The 21,634-nt window shown below is 49.3% G+C and overlaps 1 protein-coding gene across 1 annotated transcript in view; it reads left to right on the top strand.

Moving 5' to 3' along the window:
- JADE2 (jade family PHD finger 2) overlaps nucleotides 1-21,634 on the top strand; it is a 71,600-nt gene that overhangs the window by 604 nt on the left and 49,362 nt on the right. Inside the window, 3 exon segments of the mRNA XM_036391449.1 lie at nucleotides 3,239-3,296; nucleotides 5,695-5,780; nucleotides 17,001-17,158. Of these exon segments, the coding sequence (XP_036247342.1) occupies nucleotides 3,239-3,296; nucleotides 5,695-5,780; nucleotides 17,001-17,158 (302 nt within the window).

Consider the following 21,634-nt stretch of genomic DNA (forward strand, 5'->3'; position numbering starts at 1 on the left):
CTGTGTGCCAGCAGTAGTTGCCTTCACCTCTCCCAGGTTGCATGGGCTGGGCAAAATTACATTCCCAAGAGCTCCCTCCAGCCTTCCCCTGCTGTGAGGCAGGACCAGCCAGCCTGAGGCCATCATCTCCATTTTAACACCAATCGTGGTGCTAATTTGTCCAAGGACACAGTGATTTACATTTGTTTAGGCTGATGAAGGGCCATCATCTTCCTTGGTTTAGCATTTATCTGCCTTTCTCAGCTTTGAACAAAGGCAATGCTAAACATGTGTTGGTTTGCAAGCAGTTCAGTTTTTGGTTTCCAGGCATTAGCCAGGGCTATGCCTGTGGATTTGAGTTGCAGACACTTCAGGGGGATGTTCATTTGTTTATAAAAGAAACCCACATCTGTTTCTGTTTGAATTTTTTAAGCAAGCCTACATAGAAACCTTTCACTTGGTTTCTGGCTCTGTAAAAACTAGATTTTGGGCCAAGTTTGACCTAACAGTGACCTTTTCAAAGTATTACAATTTATTTTGGTATTTGCTTATGACTTTATTAATGATGCCATGTGGGGAATGGGTCAGTTAAAGGTGAAATTAACTTCTAATGTAAACAAAATATTAATTTTGGAGCAGAGACTATATTTTGTGGGGACTTGAGTTGCTCAGTAGTTCACCAACTGAATTGCTCCTGAGAGCTTTTGGGAGCTGGAGCTCCGGCCCTGGGAGGGATGTGGGCAGTGAGCCCTCCCCACCCCCAGCCACCCCCCCGCGGGTGCCAAAAGGGTGGTGGGAGCTCAGCCACCATCAGACTTTATAACTCTGGGATACAGATGGGGAAATGGCCCAATTAACCCCTCTACAGTAAATTCCTCTCTTAAGTGCCATGTGGTTTACTACTGTTTGGCTGCTCGAGATGAGTCCCTCAGAAACAGCATCTTCTTAGCATGGCCTGGAATGGAACCATTTTCTGGAATGACCTGCTTTTGGCCAAAACTTTTGCTCCTTTCAGGCACACAGTACTTTGTGTGCCCTCCCCTGCCCAGCCTTTCAGTGCTGCTGTTCAGAGATGTCTGTACTTTGCTCAAGCCAGAATTTCATTCACAAATTTAATGCAGTTCGGTTTGGAGGATGCTGTCTTGCATCCTGCCAAACAGTGGCAAAATGATTTACTGAAGTACAGATGCTATTTTTACCTGCAATGTGAACCACTTCTGTATGTGAATATCAATTCATCTTGTTACCTAGTGAGTGTGTTAATTCTGTAGGCAGCTCTAGGACAGAAGCAGGATGCAGGGACCAAGTTCAGTGAGAGGGATGATCAGTGCATCTCCTCACACATATCAGCCAAACCAGTGCCAGCCTCCTGCTACCTGAGCATTGATTGCAAACCTTTTTCCCTCCTTGGAAGGAGAGTGATGTCAGTGATGCTGTTTTGCTGTAAAAGCAAAGATGGGAAACCTGGGAAATATCACTGGCTATCAGTGGCATTCATTTGCTTCACCTCAGGTGGTTTTTTTCCCTCCTCTTGGCTTTGGCTTATTTAATCTCTGTGATTAGGAACTCCAGAATCAATAAAAGTATTGCCCTGTCTTTGTGCTCCAAATGTCTGTTTGTCACTTCAGACCAGAAGAACCAGTTTCAAAGGTTGAGGTAGGATTTTCACTAAAAGTAAGTAAGCTGCAGTTAGAGCTATCTTCAATTTCGTTTCCCCCAAGCAAAATCTAATGGCTATTTGGAACAAGGCTGGTTTAATAACATCTGTTTCCCCTTGAATCACCAGGGGAAAAGTATTGATATTGCCATATTCTTAGGGAGTGTTTTAAGTCACATTTTGACAGGGCAATGCCTTACCACAACACTGATAGTTAAAATGTTTAGGATATTTTGTAGTATTTACCTTTATAATGCTGTGATAGCACATATATTGTAAAATACACCTATTACAAGGTTTTTATATGTTTATGAGGAACATTTCCTCATGTTTGGGGGCAAATGTCATGCTCTAGCTTGCTATCCCAGTCTGTGTGCTGCTTGTACCTGTTGCAACCAAACCACACAAACCCAGTGTTTCATTATCATTCCCAGTTACCATTTGTGGAAGCAATAGAGGGTATGACATATGAACACATTCAGATTCTTCAAAAATATCTCAGAAAGTACTAGGAAGATTTCAATGAGGTTAAGACTGATTTCTGTGGATGTATTTTGGCTTACAGCCTGTTGGATAGTTGTCTGGTCCACAGGTGGCCCTTTCCATCCAGAGCTGCCCAAGCCCTCTATTGGGAGCCACATTGATCAGCCATCAGCCACATTGGTAAAATTTGGATTTTCAAAAGTTAAAATACCTTTCTTCTTTTTTTTTTTTTTTTTTTTTATTTTTTTATTTTTCCTGAAGCACCTACTTTGAGTTCCCAGAGCTTGTTGCCCAAGGGGTGAATTCAGGACAACCTGCTGATTTCAGGCACTCCTGTGGCTTGTTCAAATTCTCAAAGCAAATCAGCTGAACTTGAAACGGGTCTCCTCATCAGTGCAGTGGTAGCTGCTGCTGTGATTTTAGCTCTGGAGGATGGAGAAGTCAGGACAGCTGAGCAGAAGGCACTTGCCCACTCCTGGGACCTCTGGCAGGGCAGTGATGGGAGGTGCTTCCTGTGTGACAGATACTCCCGAGCTCTTAAAAGAAATAGATAGTGGCTGAATGGGAAGATGAGTCAGACGGTAAAACCCCAGGCTTGTGGTACCCAGGGGTTCTCTTCAGCTCTGGGATCCTCGTACTTCCCCCTGCAGACATACCGAGAGTGTGCAGTTTCCATTCTCCTGTCTTCACACTTTGCAGCTGGGACAGGTGGTTCCCAGGACATCTCTTCTCCCATCCAACAGCACTATGGTCCCTTGAGGACATCCTCCAGTCCTGTTGGAGCTCCCTCCCTTGGCAGTGCTCTTGCAGAGGAAGAGACATTTAGATGCAAATCCTGCACAGACAAATTTCCATGCAAAGCTGAGTGGTCCAAATGCATCCACTGTAACTACTGGGAGTGGGAAAAGCTGGTAGAAATACGATTAAAGTTTTTTTAAAATCCATGAGAATTGTTTTCTTGCATTTTTTTTCAGCCTCTGGGTAGTTGTCTGTCCTGAGGGTAGGGACTGGCTGGTTCTGGGGTAGGAGGGTGTGCAGATACTCATATAGCAGTGCTTTGGTGCTGCTGAGATGAGTTTTCTGGACATGGGGTGTAATGTTCAATTTCTTCTGTTACAGATGGAAGAAAAACGACGCAAGTACTCCATCAGCAGTGATAACTCGGACACCACTGACAGTAAGAGCTTTCATTCAAAGCTTTGAACAAGATTCATCTCCAGCAGTCCAAATGATTGAATAATTACTTCACAAAGAGTGGAGGAAACTGCATTTACTGGGAAGTCTCTGCACAGGGAATAGTGTGCAGGGCTGGGTTTGTCAGAAATGCAGCAGCAAGCTGATATCAATTTATTTAAACACTCGGCTGTGGCTCCTCTTAACTGATGAGAGTGTCTCCCTCGTGTGAGGAGTCTGAGCGAGGAGAGCTGCTGATTGCAGATCTGCTAACGAAGCAGCAAACACCCTTTGTAGATGAGTTGTCCTTTCCTGTGAGCTGCAGCCTGAGACTAGTTTGCTCTTGATTTGGGTTGTACCAGGGGAAAGGGAAGTTTTTACTGGAGTCAGAGTAAAACTGGACCAGTTTGCATTGTTCCCTTCTTGCAAACTGAAGGGTGATGTGGGAAAAGGAATAAGGCTCAAGCCAGCAAAACTTGCAAGCCCATGCTTGCTTTTCAACATCTACCTCACTTCATCCTCATTCAGGAAGGCACAGAAGCATGTGTTCAACAATAAACATGTGCAAATGTGCTGAATTCTGGCTATAAATAGAGCACTCTCCTCTCCCACTTATTCCAGGGTTTCACCCGCTGCACACATACCTCAGTGCCTCGGTGTTCAGTACCCTCAAGGCACCAGCCTAATCCCTTGTCTGGACTCTGGAGTTTCTTACTAGTTGCTCTTGGTTTCTTACAAATGTCACAGTAATTTCATCTGGGCCGTGCTGGGAATTTGCTCTCCACACTTTACAGGATCTGGCTGCTGGATATCCGAGAACGAAAGGGACTTTAGTAAAGACACTAAACTTCTGGGCTTTTTCCTAACAGGATGATGGAGAGATTACAGGGGGTTATGGAAAGGCTGATCTTGCTGGGTTTGGCTGCTGTTCCCACAGCTTCAGCCAAAAAAATTGTCAGAGTGAGTGGAGTTTGCACCACAACTGCTGAAGGGAACCTGCTGTTCTGCTGCCAGCGGGGACCCCCATCCTGCTGGAGCCCAGGGGGCCTGGGCGCTGAGCTGTGCCTACACAAAGTGTTTCAGGCTCTGTCAACACCCTTGCTTCTCGTAAAATGAAACATCTCTATCTCAGAAAGAGGTTTGTTTTGGAAGCCATGCTCCAAACTTCCCGTCTCCTAATCCCCAGATGCTCAAAGGCTTATGGAGCCGAGCTGTGCTCGCTGGCTTCCCTGCCTTGCAGGGGTAAGGCATCTTTAATCATGGTATTAAACAACATGGCCTTATCTCTATGGGGCTTGGATATTTATGCTGCAGGTGATATCTAAGCTTTTGACAAATGCTCTCCTGCAGGATGGTTGTAAACAGAGTGGTGACCTTCTTTTTCAGGCCTCTGCCAGGAAAGGGTAGTTGTGTGTTATCCAAGCCTGTATAGCTGTAGCATCACATTGTAGCTTGAGAAGAGGGGGCAAGGTGGAAATTTGTGGCTGATCTCTCCATGAAAGCTGTGGAGCAGCTTGCTGAGTAAAGCAGTGTGTCTGTGGGGCTACAGCATAGGGATGTCTGCTCTGGGCTTTGTCTACACAGTCCTGTTATGCTCTGAAGTGTTATAAAGAATTTCATTTGGATGGAACCCTCTTTCATAACATCTGGCCTGCAACTTGAAAAAACAAGCTGTGTTTTGGGAACAGGTGATGCCCCCACGTCTGGCCTTCATTTCGTGCTGTACAAGAAAGTGCACTGCAAGTAAAGAATACAGGTTGAGCTGGTGCCTCTTCCCCTGCCAGGAAAAGTAGGCATGTGAAATTTACCTGGGCTCAGCTGCCTGAGCTGGTGGAAGAGCAGCTTCCCACTGCAGTGGTACCACAGCCTGACCCCTGAGTCAGCTCAGCTCCTGGCTCCATCAGTTTGGATGTTGTTGTTTATGTGCACAGTGCTGTTTCCTCCTATTTAGCCCTCCAAGGATTAAAAAAATCGGTGTTAAATAGGCCTATTGGTAGTTATTTTGTTGCAACCTCACAGAAACATTTTTATATACTGTAATATGGAGGGGTCCTCCTATACAGAAGACTGAACTGTCATCATTATTATACAGAAATTCCAATAATCAGTTTGTTATTTATTATTAACAAATAGAGTCTTACATTTAAGTGATAGTGACACAAATGGGTTGGAAATAAAGATCAGTAGTGTATGGTTCCAGCACATTTCAGGCTTTAGCTACCCTTCTCTTTTGGGGTGGCAGCAGTGGTGATGATACTGCACAAAAAAATGTCGTGTCAAGGAGTTATTCCATCTTAGTGCTGACCCAAAGTGTTGGCTGGGGCTGGAGCAGGGGGGCTGGTCAGGTAAGGAAAAGCCTTTGACTCTTTCCCAAATAACCTGTCTCTGTTGCCTTGTTGCAGGTCACACCACATCCACCTCCAGATGCTCCAAAATTCCAAATACCAAATCCCCCTGGTCACGGCAGAAGGAGAAGAAGCCCTCTGAGGTACGTGGGCTTTCAGGCTTTTCCCAAAGGAGAGTTTTCCCATGGGACTGCACTCACCCAGCTGTGGCAACCAGCATGGCCATGGCTTCTGTGGGCAGTGGGTGCCAGGACAAGGTATCCCCATGCTGCAGAGCCACAACTCCCAAGGGCTGTATCAACCCAGCTCCCCTGGGGAGGGAGCTGATGGGGACACACAGTGAGCATCCCTGGTGAAGGGTGGGGGGTCCTTGTGCCCAAAACCACTGGGGTCCTTGTGCCCACTCCCCCCCTATTGAGGCGAGTAAAGACAAGTTAAGTTTGGTGGGGCTGGGAGGTCCTACAGCATTGGGGTGTCTGCATACCAAGATTCCCTGGTTTGGGTGCCCTCCTGGGTGCCCTTTTATTACTGGCCCAGGCCACAGCTCTGATGGCAGGGGAGGGTGATGTGGAGACTCCTCCCTCGAGCGAGTGGGAGGCGTGGAGAGCTGTGAAATGAGAGACAGCACGGCTGAGCTGCAGGTTGTGCTGTGTTGGTTTCCCCTGTCACAGGGCTCAAGGACATTAAGCTGAGGCCATCAGAGCCTGACCTTGCTGCAGGGTTCCCCTGGCTGGGGTGGGGACACTGCCCAGCTTCACCTGCTGGCTCTGCAGTGCAGGGTCTGGGCCTTGGGTGGGAGGAGCTGTTTGTCCCCAGGACTGTTGGAAGGGCTGGTGCTGTGTCCTGTTTTTCCTTCTGTGCCTCGGATACATTTCCACTAGCCATGGAAACTATACCAGGCATGAGCTGCTGTTGTAGCAACTGCAGTGTTTGGCAGTGGTCATCTTCATTTCAGCAGCAGCGTGAGCAAAGCCAGAGGGACATTGTTCTCACATTCCCTTCCCTCTGGACTGGGGTCTGGAGTCAAACAGTGCTAAGTTTAGCAGCAGATGAAGCTGGCATGGCTCATGTGAACTCCCCATTTCACCTCTCCTGACGCTGTGGCCTGGTGAGCACAAACCTCTGCAACATCCTCCTTTTGCATCAAGCTGAGTAGAGATTTTGAGGTTTTCCTGTGGTCACTGCCTGAATTACAGCTGCACTTGGTTCTTACTGCTCTGATAGGTTTACATTGAAATATCTGTGCTGGCAAAGGACACAGACTGAGAGAGTTGAAGTTATTTGTGCCTTGGGTAAAGAGAGGGACTGGAAAGCTGTTACTGCCAGCTGAGTTAGCTGGAAATACTCCAGAGAGCAAGAACCAGCGGTGCAGATGTCACTGACTGCTAACAAGGCTCTTGGAAAATTGAAAAATTGAATATTAGCACTGGTAATGTTGGGTTTTGGTTGTAGATGTGTCTCTCAGTGTGGGTGTGGGGGAGATTTCTGTGAGCTGAATCCTCCTTTGGAAAGTGAAGCATTTGTGGCATCTCCTCCTCCTCCTCCTGTGGCTCTGTTACCCCTCTCTGAAATAACTGCCCATCCCTGTGCCTGATGTGTCCATAAAGGCCTTGGGTGAGCTCTCTAGGTGCTGTCAGGAGTCTCTGCCACAGAAATGCCTCATGTTAGATGTGAGAAGATGTGACTCATGTCACAGCAGTGTCACAGCTGCCACCCTGCTGCTGCCCAGTAAAATCCTTCTCCAAGAGTTGGGACATCTTTCTGCCTCACTGGTGCAGACAAATTTTTGTCTTTAATATGAGTTAGTTTAATCAGCCATGTAGGATTTTACCTGGCTGCTACTGAATATAAGTGCAAGATTCCAAGTGAAAATGCTTCTGGACTTGATGAAGTGTGGTAAGAGCTGGATCCAAGTTGCTGCTCTACAACAGCTGGGGTGAAAACTACATATTAATCCATGGCACCTGGGGAGACATCAGATGCCTGCAGAGGGCTTCTCCCTCTGCTTACTGCTCCATTATCCCCTGAGGAGGGTTCTCAGTGAAATGTAGCTGTGGAACAGATAAAGTGGAGCAAAAGCTGAGCAGGTCCCAGCTTAGCAGCAGTTGGGACAGAAAGTGAACCTCTGTGGTTTATGTGAGCTGAGACTAGGGGAATTTGGGGAGGCCATGTGTGATTACTCAAGCTGGAGTTTGGCCAGGATGCTCAAGCTGACAAACCATCTTTTACAAAAGCATGGTGGGCACACAGGCAGATGGAGCAGTGCAGATCTCAGCTGTGCTCCCCTCCCTGTGCATTGCCCCTGCACCTGCTGGTGTCTGGGTCTGCTGGAAATCAGCACCAGTGAAACTCAGGGCTCAGGACATTGTTGGAGGTGGGTAGAGTATCAGCCCAGGACTTGCAGCTGTGCAGGGAGATGGTTTGGAGATCACTCCTGTATGAATTTCCTCTCCAACAGCATCCTCTAAAACTTTTCCATGAGTGACCCAACTTCTGCTCTTCCTGTGAGCACCCATGAACGTGTCTGGTCCAGGCACTGTGGGGTTTGGCACATCTTCCCAGGAACACTGGGGGATTTCAGGCACAGACTGTGACTGCATCATGTCCTGTTGGAGCAAATGCTGGGAACTGTAAAACACAAACTACACTGTATCAAACTACTTCACATGAAATAGTGAATCACCTTTTCTTTTGTCCATCCTGCTGAGGATGGATGTTGATCTCATCATCACTGACAGATGGAAACCACAGGAGAATAATAGGGAGAGCAGGATGAATGCATTAGCAGATATTGAACCCCCAGCCATTTTGGGTCTGGACACATCTTTTCAAACCACAACTCAAACTCCAGCTTTACACATTGTAGCTTTCTCAAGAGCTGCAGTGGGTGCAGGCGTGTCCTGAGGGATGGCCATGCTGGAGGATGGGCTGGGGAAATGGCAATTGGCCACCAACCTGTCCTGCCCTTCTCCAAGTCATGTCCCCTTTCTCTGGGAGCTGCTGTCCCACAGGAACAGGCATTCCTCCTGACAGCCCGGGCAGGAGATAAAAAAATCGAAAGCATTAGTGTTACATAGTTATTAGTCAGGTCAGGGGGTGATGTTTATTATGAAAGACTCTGTGAGAAGGGATTAACTATACACATTAAAAACCATCGGATACAAGGCATCTGGAAAAACAAGCTTCTTAACATGGAAAAGTACTGAGCTGTTTGTAAACATCCGCAAAGGGGCCATTGCCAGGGAGGGTGATTATATTTATCTGTGCCTGTCACGGGGCTCTGCCCGGGCTCTTCCCTGACTGTCCCAGGCACCAGCCTCTGTCTTCTTGGCTCTGTCCCTCGCAGAGGTGACAGTTGTCCTTCCCTGCCCCTTGCCTGGGCAGCAAAGCCTTCAAGGCTCAAACCTGATGCTGATGGTGCCCTGGGCAAGGCTCTGGTGCACTGCTCTGCCTGAAGGCAGAGATGAATGTGGGCAGCTGCCAACAGCTTCTTGCATCTGCAGTGATAGCAGTACCAATCTGGTGATTTTAATTAATCTCATTAGTGCTCGTTTGTCTCTTAACTTGTCTGCAAATGGAGCGTGGTGGCTGGTACCCATCTCCCCGGGTCCCTGCAAGGAGCTGCTGGTCATGCTCCCCACCCTGGGAGCTGCAAGGAGGGGATGCTCGCTCAGGTTATCTCTGCCATGGATCTGGATCTGCAGCAGGGAGTAACACATGCCTGAAGCACGGATTTCTGCTTCTGTTAGTGGCACACCAGTGCAATCCTGCCCCTGGCTGTAGAGCTGCTGGGGATGTGAGCATGAGCCTCGCTGGTTTGACTGCAGTCTTCAAGCCTCTCTCCTGTTCCTGACAGGGAACAGTTGTCAGTGTCTAAGGAGAGAATCTAAGAACAAGGCAAGTGTGTAATGATAGTCTCTGGTTCTATCTGCCAGCTCCCAGCCATCAGCAGCCCAGGGACTCCCTCGGATGCTGCCTCTGAGTCACTGCCTTAGCTGCTGTGTTAGTCATTACCTCCAGAGCTGTTTGAGATCCACAGTGCTCACCTGCACTGCTGGAATACATTTTGGAGGGACAAAAGCCTGCTTTTTTTGTGCAGAACACCTGCCTGCCAGCCCTCCAGCCGTCCTTTCTCAGCTGAAGAACCCTGTGCAGTCTGGGCTGTGCTGTGCAGGTGCTGCTCATCCCACCCGACATCCTCACTGCCCTTCTCCCTCATTCCAGACCTTCAGGAGGACAGGGGACTGCAGCTGCAGGCAGGGCTCAGGATGAAGGGGAAACCACAAATTTATACAATTTACATTATTTTCTGCTTGCCTTGTTTAGATATTACTTCCGTGTTTTGAAAGGCGCCTTTTTATATCTCTTTACAAGGATTTAACTCTTTTCCCTTCTAAAAAGTAATTCTTACTGCATTGGATCATGTTTTTTTCCTCCTGCATTGGGTATATAATGATCCAGTGCAATGTGAATTTAGTTCCTGCGCTCTCCTGTGTTTGGAGAAGAGCTTTAATGGATGTGGCCAAGCAAGACTGGACATGCTTTTATGGGGCTGGATGGGGAGAAAATCCCTCTCTGTTGAAAGGTTTGACTGCAGTTTGGCTTTGTCAGTTTTCCCTTGCCAGCATGGGGATAACAGATTAAAACCATTGTCTTCTGAATGCTGAGAAGGGCTGGACAAAAATGCTTCTTGTTCCTATTTTGAGTTCTGTTGTTCATTGAATCTTTAACATCCAGCATTTCAAGAGGAAACAAGACTAGATGAAGAGATAGGAGGCTGGCTCCCCAGTTGGACATGGGAGTTCAGGATTTCTTCCCCCACAGGCAGATAATATCTCCTTGCAAACACACTCCTGGCATTGCCACATTTCAAAACCTTGCTACCGAGTATCAACTCTCTTCTCATTTTGGAAAGGGCTGGAAAAATGTGGTAGAGCAGCAGGGATGTAGGACTGGGAGGTCCAGAGGGGAGTGGGGTGGGGCAGCCAGGGCTGCACCCACAGAGGTGCCATCTCGAGCTGATATCAAGACAGTTTGTACAACCAAAACCTATTCTCAGGGCTCCCATTGTTCCCGTTGTTTTCTCTTTCTCTAAAAATCCTTGTGACTCATGAGCTGTAACAAACAATTTTATGCTTGAGAGAGTGAAGGGCTAAGAGAGCTGGCTGGCAATGAGGAGGGAGTCCTGTGCATGAGGCAGCTGGAGACTTCCCTGGTCCCAGTGTGGATGGAGGAAGGTGGTTGTGGCTGGGGGTATGCAGGAGTCAGCTGCTAGGACTGCAGTAAGGGAGGGGAAAAATGAATGTTGGGCCAAAACCTGAAGAAAACCTGTTATGTCAGTGTCAGGAAGCAGTCCCACACCTGCCTGCAGTGACCTGCTGCTGCCCCTGCTTGGGAGCAGCACTCAGAGCACCTGCCACCCCTGCTTGCTGTGGAGGGGTCATCACTGTGAGCACCACGTGGCTGCTGTGGGTGTGAGGGCATCAGGGAGGATTACAGCTCTGCTGGGTGATGGAGGGAGTGAATTCAAAGGTGAGATCTCAGATACAGGCTGTGACCATCCCCTCTCACCTCTCCTGCCCACCCTCACCCTAGTGAGCGCTGTGTTTTCTGCACGCACTTCATTTTGGGCTTCTCTTCTCTTGCATTGTGTACCACTGCTTTGGGAAGAGTTCTTTGCGCTAAAACTTTTTAGGGACAGAGATCTTATTGTGTATTAAAAAAATGGCATCCCATCCTGGGATTTGAAGGAGGAGGGATTGAGTTTATTCTTGTGTCCCAGGAGCAAGGTCTGAAAGCTCCAGAGTCAGCTGGGTGCAGATGCAGGGGAAGATGTGTGACGGAATTCCTGCCAGCTCAGGAAGCCTGGTGTGCAGGGACCCAGCCTGCTGGAGCCCAGCTGTGTTGGGCTGAGCTGCCTGCTCCCTCTGTTTTCTCCTGGGCTGGCTTGCAGCAGGCGCCGGGAGCCGAGTGCCCATGCTGGGGATGCTGGGGCAGTGCCGGGGCCGTGCTGGGGATGCCGGGGCCGTGCTGGGGATGCCAGGGCCGTGCTGAGGATGCCAGGGCCGTGCCGGGGATGCCGGGGCCGTGCTGGGGATGCCGGGGCCATGCTGAGGATGCCAGGGCCGTGCCGGGGATGCTGGGGCCGTGCTGAGGATTCCAGGGCCGTGCTGAGGATTCCAGGGCCGTGCTGGGGGTGCCAGGGCCATGCTGGGGTTGCTGGGGCCATGCCAGGGATGCCAGGGCCGTGCCGGGGCTGTGCCGGATCCAGCACAGCAGTCCCGGGCTGGCTGCTGCTTTCGAGCTAATTGAAGCCAGTGCTAGACGAGTGTTTCTTCTCATTTCGATGGAAAGCCCAAAACAGATCCGGCTCGTTGGCTCTCACCCAGGAGCTGGTTTTGTACAAGAGGGAAGTCGTTACTGCGGGATCAGAGTTTGGTGGTTTTGGGTCTGTTTGGGCAAAGGGGAGATTTGGCAGCCTCAGACCCACAGTGCAGTTGCTGGGAAAGCCAAGTCCTTGACAGAGCACATGGAGTGGGAACTGAATGGCAGGGAGATTGCTGGGCACTTCATTAAGAGGGGTTTGTGAGTGAATCACAGAGCTTAGAAATTGATGTGAGAGTTGCGTGGAAAGGTGGTGGAGAGGCTCTCACAGGGGCTGGGTGGTGATGGGGCAGAGGCAGAGAAGGAGGAGAATGCTGGAAAGCAGCACAGCCTGGGAGTCCTTAGCTAAGGGAGGGAAGGGGTGCAGCATTTCTGATGCCTCATGGCATGTCCATCATCCTTCCTGTTGTGGTGAAGCACTGTGTGCCTTGGCATCTCCCAGGGGTACGTGTTTTTCTCTGAGGTTGTCCAACTGTTGGACAAATTGAGGATGGTCCATGGAGAGCTCCCAGAGATGCCTCACAGATGTCACAGGGAGAGGCTGCAGGGCTGTGTCCAGTGGGCAAAGCAGCAGATCCTCACCAAGATGGAGCAGCTGATGTAAAAGGTGCCAGGGGCTCAAGGAGGAGCCAAATCCAACCCCTGCCTTGCAGGTTTCTGCCATACCTGCAGGAGCATCCTTCCAGTGCCAGGCTGGATCCAAGTGGCACATTGGAATGGGAACATCAGAGGATGTCACATTTAATGAGCTCAGGGTTTATTTGAGTTTTTTTTTGAGTCGTAAAAGCAGCACAACTTTTGCTTCAATATAGCAAATTACAGAAATTACAAAAGTGCTGATGTTTTGTTGGGGAGCACCATGGCTGTGGTGTCCCAGTGACTTCTCATGTTACTGGACTGCCAGGACTGGCTCTACTGGTGTGTCAGTCCATCACCACAAACTGGTGGGCAGCAAGGATGGGGAGGTCCTAGGGGTAGTCCAGGCTTGCCTGGCCAGTGGGATACAAGAGAGATTAAGGTTTTCCCCACGTTCCTTTCTTTGCCTGGAGTCTGAGGCTGCACAACCACACCGACCTGGTGTGGACTCTACGTCCATTTCTTTTGGAAATATGAGGAAGAAATATCTGGGGATTTTGAAATTTCATGTTCTTTTTCCCTTTCTTTAAAGCTGACAGTAACAAAGGGAGAGGCTGGCCCTGGGCACTGGTGTGATGCATCCTGAGCATCACTAAACCTCCATGAGGTTCCTGAGCAAGCAGAGGTAATAAAGGAACATCTTGGTTTGGCCTTTCCCATTGCTGGCAGATCGATAGGCAATAACTGAGATCCCATTCAGGGCTGAAAGGGGAGGACAGAGCCTGGCCAGGGCTGTGGTGGTGGAGAGGGGAGCGGGTGCAGGGCAGCAGACAATCTGTCAGCTCCCACGGCCGGGGAGAAACAGTAAACACTCCTATTGAGGGAAAATTGCTTGTTTTCTGGTACCCAACTTTCTCTTCATCGCCAGGTCCTCGGTTCATCAGTGCCCAATTTATCCTTTATTTGGTTTTCATAAATAATTCAGAAGAGTTTGAGTAGAATAATTGAGTCTTTTCCCAACCCTAATCCCAGACAATTCAAAACAAAAAGACATTTAGATTACAATTTGAGCGTATTAGCTGTTGGGAGATTTCCAGACAACTGATCTGCTTTCCTTTACAGTTTCTGTGCTGTTCTATCATTTCTAAAGTGTTCTGCTTTGATAGTTAATAATTTGAGCATATCCAGTTCTTCATGAAAAGACAGAGGCGTCGCTATGATAAAGTGCGGGCGCGCGTGCTGCCGTCGGATGGGTGAGCTTATCTGTTTTCCAAGAAGGACTAAATAAATGAAGTAGTGAGATTGCAAATCTAGCCTGCAATGTGCCTTATCTTCAGGGAAATAGATACAATCGTGCTTATTTGGCTTAAAATTAAAACTAAGCTTCTATTCTGATGCGAGCTGAAAGGCCAGAAGGGATGAATTTGGGGAAGACTTAATGCAGGAAACCACAGGATTGGGATCTGCACCAGGCAGAGGGAGGAATTATACTGAGGGCTGGTCCCATGGCTGTGCAGACTCCTCCATCTCCCTCTTCATCAAGAGGAGGAGAGTGATGGGCCAGGATTTTGACACTGTTCCATGGGTGACCAGCCCTGGTGTTACCCAAAGGGACAGGGCTTGTCTCCTCACTGCTGGTGCTGACCTAGCAAAAGAAAATGGTGATTTTTGCTTGGGGTAAGGGTCTGGGAAGGCCACAGCTGCTGTGGGTGCCCAGGGGCCTCAGGGCAGGGTAGTGAGATGGCCGGACCCTCCCAATGGTTGGTTGTCCTGCAAAGGGCAGTCCCACTCCCAGTCCCCCTGCAGTGTTCTCCACTGCTCTGAGCTGGCTGCCAGGTCTGGGCACTGAGGTGGAAGCAGGAGCATGCTGCCATCCTGCCCTGCACTGCCAGCACTGCCCCAAGCAGCCTCCTGCCAGAATTGGCTGTATTTGCCTGCATGAAAGGATGCAACGCTCCTGCACCCCAGAGCATCAAAGGAGGTGTCCTCAGGAGGCAACTGAGCTGGCATTGAGGGAGGAGGGTACTCACATGTCAGCAGGATCCAGTCCAGGTCGTTCAGAAGAGCTTTTGGGTGCCCTGCACCTTTGGAACCATTCCTGCTTGCCTTTGCCCACAAATCCCTAGGGATGTGTCTTCAAAACAGTATTTCCTATAACAGTATTGTGCTATTGCCAGGGTAAGGTTAGATTGAATCTTAGGAAAAAGTTTTTCACTGAAAGGGTGGTTAAGCACTGCCACAGGCTGCCCAGGGCAGTGGTGGAATCACCATCTCTAGAGGGAATTCAAAAGAAGTGGATGTGGCTCTTGGAGACATGGTTTAGTGCTGAGCTTGGCACTGCTGGGTTGACAGTTGGACTTGATGATCTTGTAGGGCTTTTCCAGCTTTAATTTAATGATTCTGTGCTTCAGGGATTATGTGGTGCTGGTGGCCAGAGCAGGGACGTGGCTCTGACCCCATGGTGGCCTCAGCCCCGTGTGGTTCAGGCACAGGGGAGCATCTCACCCACCCAAGCCAAGAGCTCTGAGGCTTGAGGGATCCCTCAGGTTTGTGTTGTCCTCATTGAAGCTGGGCACTGAACCTGGGTTAAGGAGATGCTGTTGACCCAGGCTGGGACCTGTCAGGGCTGTCAAGAACAGGGTGTGTTTCTACCTTTTGTTTTAGAAAACACTCTACAGTGGGATTCCTGCACTTGTTTGGGTACACAGACCCACACTGGTGAAGGGACTATGATATCTCACATATCCCTTCTCATGTTTAATTAATGCCTGTCTTAATATTTTTTTTTAATTTCCCACACTGGCAGTGTGTTAAAAGGTTACTGTGGTGTTTGTAACCATGGGTTTGTAACACATAGAGGCTTAAAGGTTCCTGACCTTTCCCAAACTGAGCTGACTGTAATGTATAGGCTGTTAATTATGTTTGTGGAAGGGTGTGCCAAGACTGTGTCTGACCAACTCAAATCAGGTTTCTATGGACATAGTTAAAAATGTCTCCAAACAGCTGCATCAGGAGGAGAGTACCAATGAAATTCAGAGGTCCCAACATAGCAAAGGTTGTTTATATATTGTATTAACTCTAATTGGGTTAGCAGCTGAGGCTCTGAGGATTAAACAAACTGACCTAAATACTGGTCTCAGTGGTCTTACTTAATGTCTAGTTTCCTGCATTTCAGTCGATTTGGGTTCCCAAATACTCTCCAAAGTGTGTTATCTTTGTGTCAAAAAATGTAAAACTATCCTGTATTATTTCTTGTGATTCTGACAAAGCAATTCTCATTTGGAGAACAGACTGTGAAGAGATTAAACAATATCCAAAGAAAACACCTGATCCATCCCAGCCTTGTGGAAGGAATGCAGAAGTAGCAGGGACGGAGTGAGATGGTGTCCAGGCAGGATTGCTGGCACTGGCAGTTATTATTCCAGCTAATAGCAGATGGTAGAGAGGAGAAATCATCCATTTTCATTTACAATTTATTTTTGTGCTGCAAGAGGCAGGATTGCTCGAGTCATTGCTGTCAGGCAGCCCTCTGGAAGGAAAACCTTACTTACCGTGAGGGATATTTTTAGAATGAGTTTTTCATCCTTGTGTATTGGGAGAAGATGCTGCAGGGCCACGAGTGAGATGGAGAATGAACCCATTCACTGACTGAAGGACTGGAAGATTTTCCTACAGAAGGGGGCCAGTGTTGATCTCACAAGGGGTTTATTGAGTCAGGAAAAATCTGTGTGGATATGTAAGCAGCACCTAGATCACATTTTAGCTGGATAATTTCTGTCTGAAGCTTTTGTCTGTCTCTGTTCAGGACAATGAGGTGATGTGATGGAGGCATGAGGGTGCTTGGGGCAGTGAAGTGACCTGAAGGGGACACAACGGTGCTCAGGATGGTGAAGTGACATGAGGAGGATATGAAGGTGCTTGGGAAAAAGTGGCTGTGTCTTCCCCACATCTTCATTCAAGACAAGGACAACATGTTCTTGTGGCCTGTGAAGGCCAAATGTGGAGAAGCCCAGTTGCTGTACATCCTTGGCATTTGGAGTAGATTTGTGTGGTTGTGTTGAAACCATCAATCCCCTAAGACAAAGCAGCCTGTTTCTTCAGTTTGAAACTAATTTTTGGTCTGTATCTTGTCCAAGTTCACACCCTGTGGCTGGATTTCCTGTCTGCCCAGTATGGGAGACCTTGAAGGGGTTGCAGCTGCAGGGCTTGGGCACTTGGCACTGCCTGGCTGGAGGGGAGTCCCTGCCTGTTGCCATGTTCTCCTGCCCAGAACTTGCCCTGCAGGGGCTTAATTTGACACCCTGAAGTTGGTGATGCAGACACCCCCTGTGCTGTGCCTTGGGGGCATTTTCCCTGGACACCCTCCCTGGACTCTGCACTCAGGATGGTTTGTTCCCATGCAGGTTTTCAGGACGGATCTGATAACAGCCATGAAGATCCCTGACTCCTTCCAGCTGAGTCCTGACGAGTACTACGTGCTGGCTGATCCCTGGAGGCAGGAGTGGGAGAAGGGTGTCCAGGTGCCAGCAAGTGCCGAGGCCATCCCTGAGCCTGTGGTCAGGTGAGTGAGCAGGGTCTCCTCCATCTGGTTCTGTCCATGGGGAACCTGGTCCTGGCTGGGGACCTGTCCTCTCTGTGGGGTTCCCTCCGCCTTGGTGGGGTGCACACCATCTGGGAGAGCACATAGAGGTGATGCTCAGGATCCTGGGCTTGCACAGGGATGCTCTCACCACATCCTGAGAAGTCCCTCTCTTGTGCGTGGCTTTTTTTGGGCAGTGGCCAGCTGGGATAGCTCCTTGTTTGCTCTTGGTCAGGAAATTTTAAAAAAGACCTGATAAAATTGAAGGAACAATAAAAAAATAACAACAGACAACCATGCAGAATGCCAGCCTGTGCCTGGCTGCTTGATGCTTCTCTGTCGAGGAGCACGTGGTTGTACCGCTGGTATTTCACGGCAGGGGAGCAGGAGTTGGCCCTTAAATTAAAAACTTCCCTCTTTACCATGTTTGTGCAGATTGGAGACGTGCTGGGCATGCTGAGATTCAGGGCTTGGGAAAAGGAGCCCAGCAAACACAGAAGCATCTCCCAAGACCTTGTAGAGACGACGTCTGTCAGCAGAGATCGGGGGCTCATTAGCTATTTTAAAATAGGGAACTGAGGTTTAAAATAGACACTCAAACAGCTGCTCAGGCGAGAAGGAAACATGGGGGAGCTGCTACTCCCTTTGACGTGTGTGGGGGATTATCCCAGGCCAGTGGCCAAAGCTGTGGGGGAAAGGTTGGTGCTGCCAGTGGGGGGAATGGAAAAGGCTGGGAAGGGACCCCAGAACTTGCAGGGCTGGATCTGAAAAGTTGCAGGATCAGACCCAAAACTCCCCAATGGGTTTAGAGGAGCTTTGCATCTCTGGTGTGTTCCCTTTGTGACGTGTGACACCGTGTGTGCATCCTGCAGAAACACTGGTGCAGCATCGTGCCAGGGTGATGCTGGGGCTGCTCACGGGAGCGGGGTGGCTGCTGGGGGATGTGTTTTGCCAAGGGATTTGGGCACAGAGCAAAGGCTGGTGGAGGCTCTGCTTGTCCCACAGCAACAGCAGCTGCTGCTGCTGCAGCTGCCGACCCCGCTTCTGAAATAAACTTTTGTGTACGCTCCCCTTCCTCCCCCGGGGAAAACAGAGAAAGAAATGAAACTTTAATGAGTCTGAACACATCAAAAGGGAAGTTGTAAAGGGGGCTGTTGAGTTGATTTAATCCTTGGGAAAAAAAAAAAAAACCACCCAAAAAAAAAGGAGAAGGGAGAGAAAAAAAGCCTGTGTGTGAAATATCTTTTTTTAGTTGTCTTTGATAGCTAACCGCAGTCTGGCCTCGCCAGTGCTCTGCTTCCCAGCTGAGGGCTCGTGCCGGGGCTATTTCCAGCTGAAAAGTGATAGCTTGGCACTGCCTGGGCTGGCAGTGCCCATGTAGAGCTGGGAGTGCTGCTTCCCAGCAGTGGCATTTGGCATCCCAGACCCCTCAGCCAGGGGCTCCTGGGGTGCAGGACAGGCTGGAAATGCACCTCTCTTGTCTCCAAGCCCTTGGATTTGGGGGTGCTGGAGCAGCTCTGCTGCATGTTTTCATGAGTGGATATTCCTAGAGTGACACCTGGAACAGGTCATTCCCTCCCAGGTCCCCATCCCACTCTGTGCTGCTCTGGCACCCCCAGCACCATGATGGTGGTGGTGGTGTCCCCCTGTGGTTTCTGGAGGGGACATCCTGGTGCTGCCCACTCACCTTGAGTGGGAAGTTTCCCTTCCAGTGTCAGTTTCTCTTCCAGCGTTATCCTCTGAAGAATTTCCTAATTCTTGGGATTATTTTACTTGTTTGATTATTCTAATTGGCACTTTTCCATAATCCTTGATGAATTGCCTCCTGAAATAGTTCCAGCTCTTTCTTCAGTACCTCAACACTGTTTTTAGTTCAAGTCTTGCTCTACAAAGCGTTTGTTTTATTTTTAAAGCAACAGATATTAGAAAGAAATTCTTCCCTGTGAGGGTGGTAAGGTGCTGGCACAGGTTGCCCAGAGAAGCTGTGGCTGCATCTCTGGAAGAATGTCCAGGCTAGACAGGGCTTTGAGCAGCCTGGTCTAGTGGAAAGTGTCCCTGCTCATGGCAGGGTATTGGAACTAGATGACCCCTTTAAAGTCCTTTGTAAGTCTGTAATTCTGAAATCTGTCCCACTCTCTATGACCTCTCAGATACTAATTGCTGACTCCATCACTCCCAGCTCATCCCAGGTGGATTTCTGCATCCCCTCTAGTTTGTGTCACACCCTGCTCATCCCAGACTGCTCCTGGTCTGCTTGGAGATTGTGCTGCTTGCCCACAGCTTCAGCTTCCTCTTCTTTCTTCTGCTCTTGCTCTGTCTTGCACTGTGTCTCAATTGCCTGAACCATCTCTCTCTGCTGGCTGGACAGCAAGCACGGCCTGGAGGGCTTTGTCCTCGGATAGATGCCTGTTTGGGATATTTTGCCTTCCCCAATGTGATGGGAGGGAAATGAAGAGCTCATTTTACAGCAGTGTTAATGGTTGCACCTGGTTTGTAGCCATGATGCACTCCCAGGGGGACAGGCAGTGACACTGCCAGATTTTTTTTTAATCAGGACAGAATGCACGCCAGAAGGCACAGCAGAGATGGTGTGTTCTGCTGAGCAGCTCTCCCTCCCAAAGCATCCCTGCCCTCAAGCTTTTCCCACTTGGGCCACTGATGTGAGAATGGGAGGTGGAAAGGGCAGTGTTGGACTGCCAGGGACAGTGCAGACTGCAGTAATTTTGCTATCTCCAGGGTTAGACAACTCCTTCTTGCATCTTGCCCTGTTTTGGAGAAATGTCAAATGTTTTTTCACAAGAGATGACTCTATTTCATCTGCCTTAAGAGAGCAGCCTTAAAAGGCCTTACAACTCCATTTACCTCCCCTGTTTAATTGCTCTAATTCACCCCAGTCTCCCTCCCAGGAGCAGCCACCTTGCTGGTCCGGCCTGAGCTGCTGCTTTTGCCCCCCACCCTGTGGCTGCTGCCCCATGGCCTCGGCATCGCTTTCCTCCTTTGCTTCCAAATTTTCCTTTTTCCCTACTCAAAAAATTTTGTCTAAACCGAACATCCTGTCTGTGTTAGCTGTGGACAATCCAAATTCCTTTAATCTGCTGAAAAAAGTCCCAGCATTGATGTTTTTTCTGGACTGGAAATGTGGAGCCCAGCGGCCGCTGCTCTTCCTTGCTGACAGCGCTCTGCTTTCCCCATCTCAGAGGTGTAACAGAGCATCCTGCCCTTAGGGGGGGATGCCTGTGCTAATCCAGTCCTGATGTTGTCACTTCTGACAGCCACTTCCATGTGGAACTCCTGGGGGAGGTGAGCAGGCTGGAAAGAAGACAGGAGAGCCCTGAGAGCTGGTGAGCAGACAAGCACTGCCTGCAAAATAATAGGCAGCCCATGGTGCTGCTGCTCAGGACTTGGTTTCTGGGCTGAGCCATGGGCAGCCAGCAGATTGTGCTGTGGGATGGGAGCTACTTCCTGCTCCAGAGATGGAGCTTGGTGTCTGAAAGGTGCTGTGAATCGGAGCAGAGATGGAGCAGAGATGGAGCTTGTTGTCTGAAAGATGCTGTGAATTGGAGCAGAGATGGAGCTGTGTCCCAAAGGTGCCATGAGTTGGAGCAGAGATGGAGCTCATTGTCCCAAAGGTGCTGTGAGTTGGAGCAGAGATGGAGCTCATTGTCCCAAAGGTGCCATGAGCTGGAGCAGAGATGGAGCTCATTGTCCCAAAGGTGCCATGAGCTGGAGCAGAGATGGAGCTCATTGTCCCAAAGGTGCCATGAGCTGGAGCAGAGATGGAGCTCATTGTCCCAAAGGTGCCATGAGAAGCTGGAGCAGAGATTGAGCTCGCTGTCCGAAAGGTGCCATGCACTCAGCCACTGCTGCTCTTCTCATCTCCCTCCTGGCTGCTTGGAAACCAGCTCTAGGTTTTTTGCCTCCAAAGCTGAAAATGAGATTTTTAAAACATTTTGTTTTACTGGAGCTGTAAAATGTCAAAAGCTGGGGTAGAGGCAGAAGGCAAGAGCTGTATTTTAAGGAATGCTTTCCTCAGAAAGCATCTGTCTTAAACTGCCTTCACTAAGAGCCACCTTAAACTCCAGGGTCCTTTCTAGGTTAGCACAAATTGCAGTGCAGTTGTGAGGAAAGCAGGGGAGGAAGAGGTGCAGCATATCTTGGCTTGTTGTCTCAGGAGGATGCTGCTGGCAGCCACCTGGATGCCAGGGTCATCAGAGGCAGCACAGGAGATCAGCTCTTTCCTCTCCACGATTACTTCTGGCTCACGGCTATTCAAAAGGGTTTTATTTGAACCTGAGAATTTTATTGGCCTGAGAATTGCCCAGAGCTTGAAGGGCTCCTGTGTGGAGATAAAAGCCACTTCCAGTCAGATGGGAGCTATCAGAGGAGCGAGCAGTCAGGGCAGCTTTCCCTTCAGCAGGCAGGCTGGCATCCCCTGCCCTGTGTCTCCTGGTCACCCAC

The sequence above is a fragment of the Molothrus ater genome, chromosome 15 (assembly GCF_012460135.2).
Source record: "Molothrus ater isolate BHLD 08-10-18 breed brown headed cowbird chromosome 15, BPBGC_Mater_1.1, whole genome shotgun sequence".
In the NCBI taxonomy this organism is placed as follows: Eukaryota; Metazoa; Chordata; class Aves; order Passeriformes; family Icteridae; genus Molothrus; species Molothrus ater.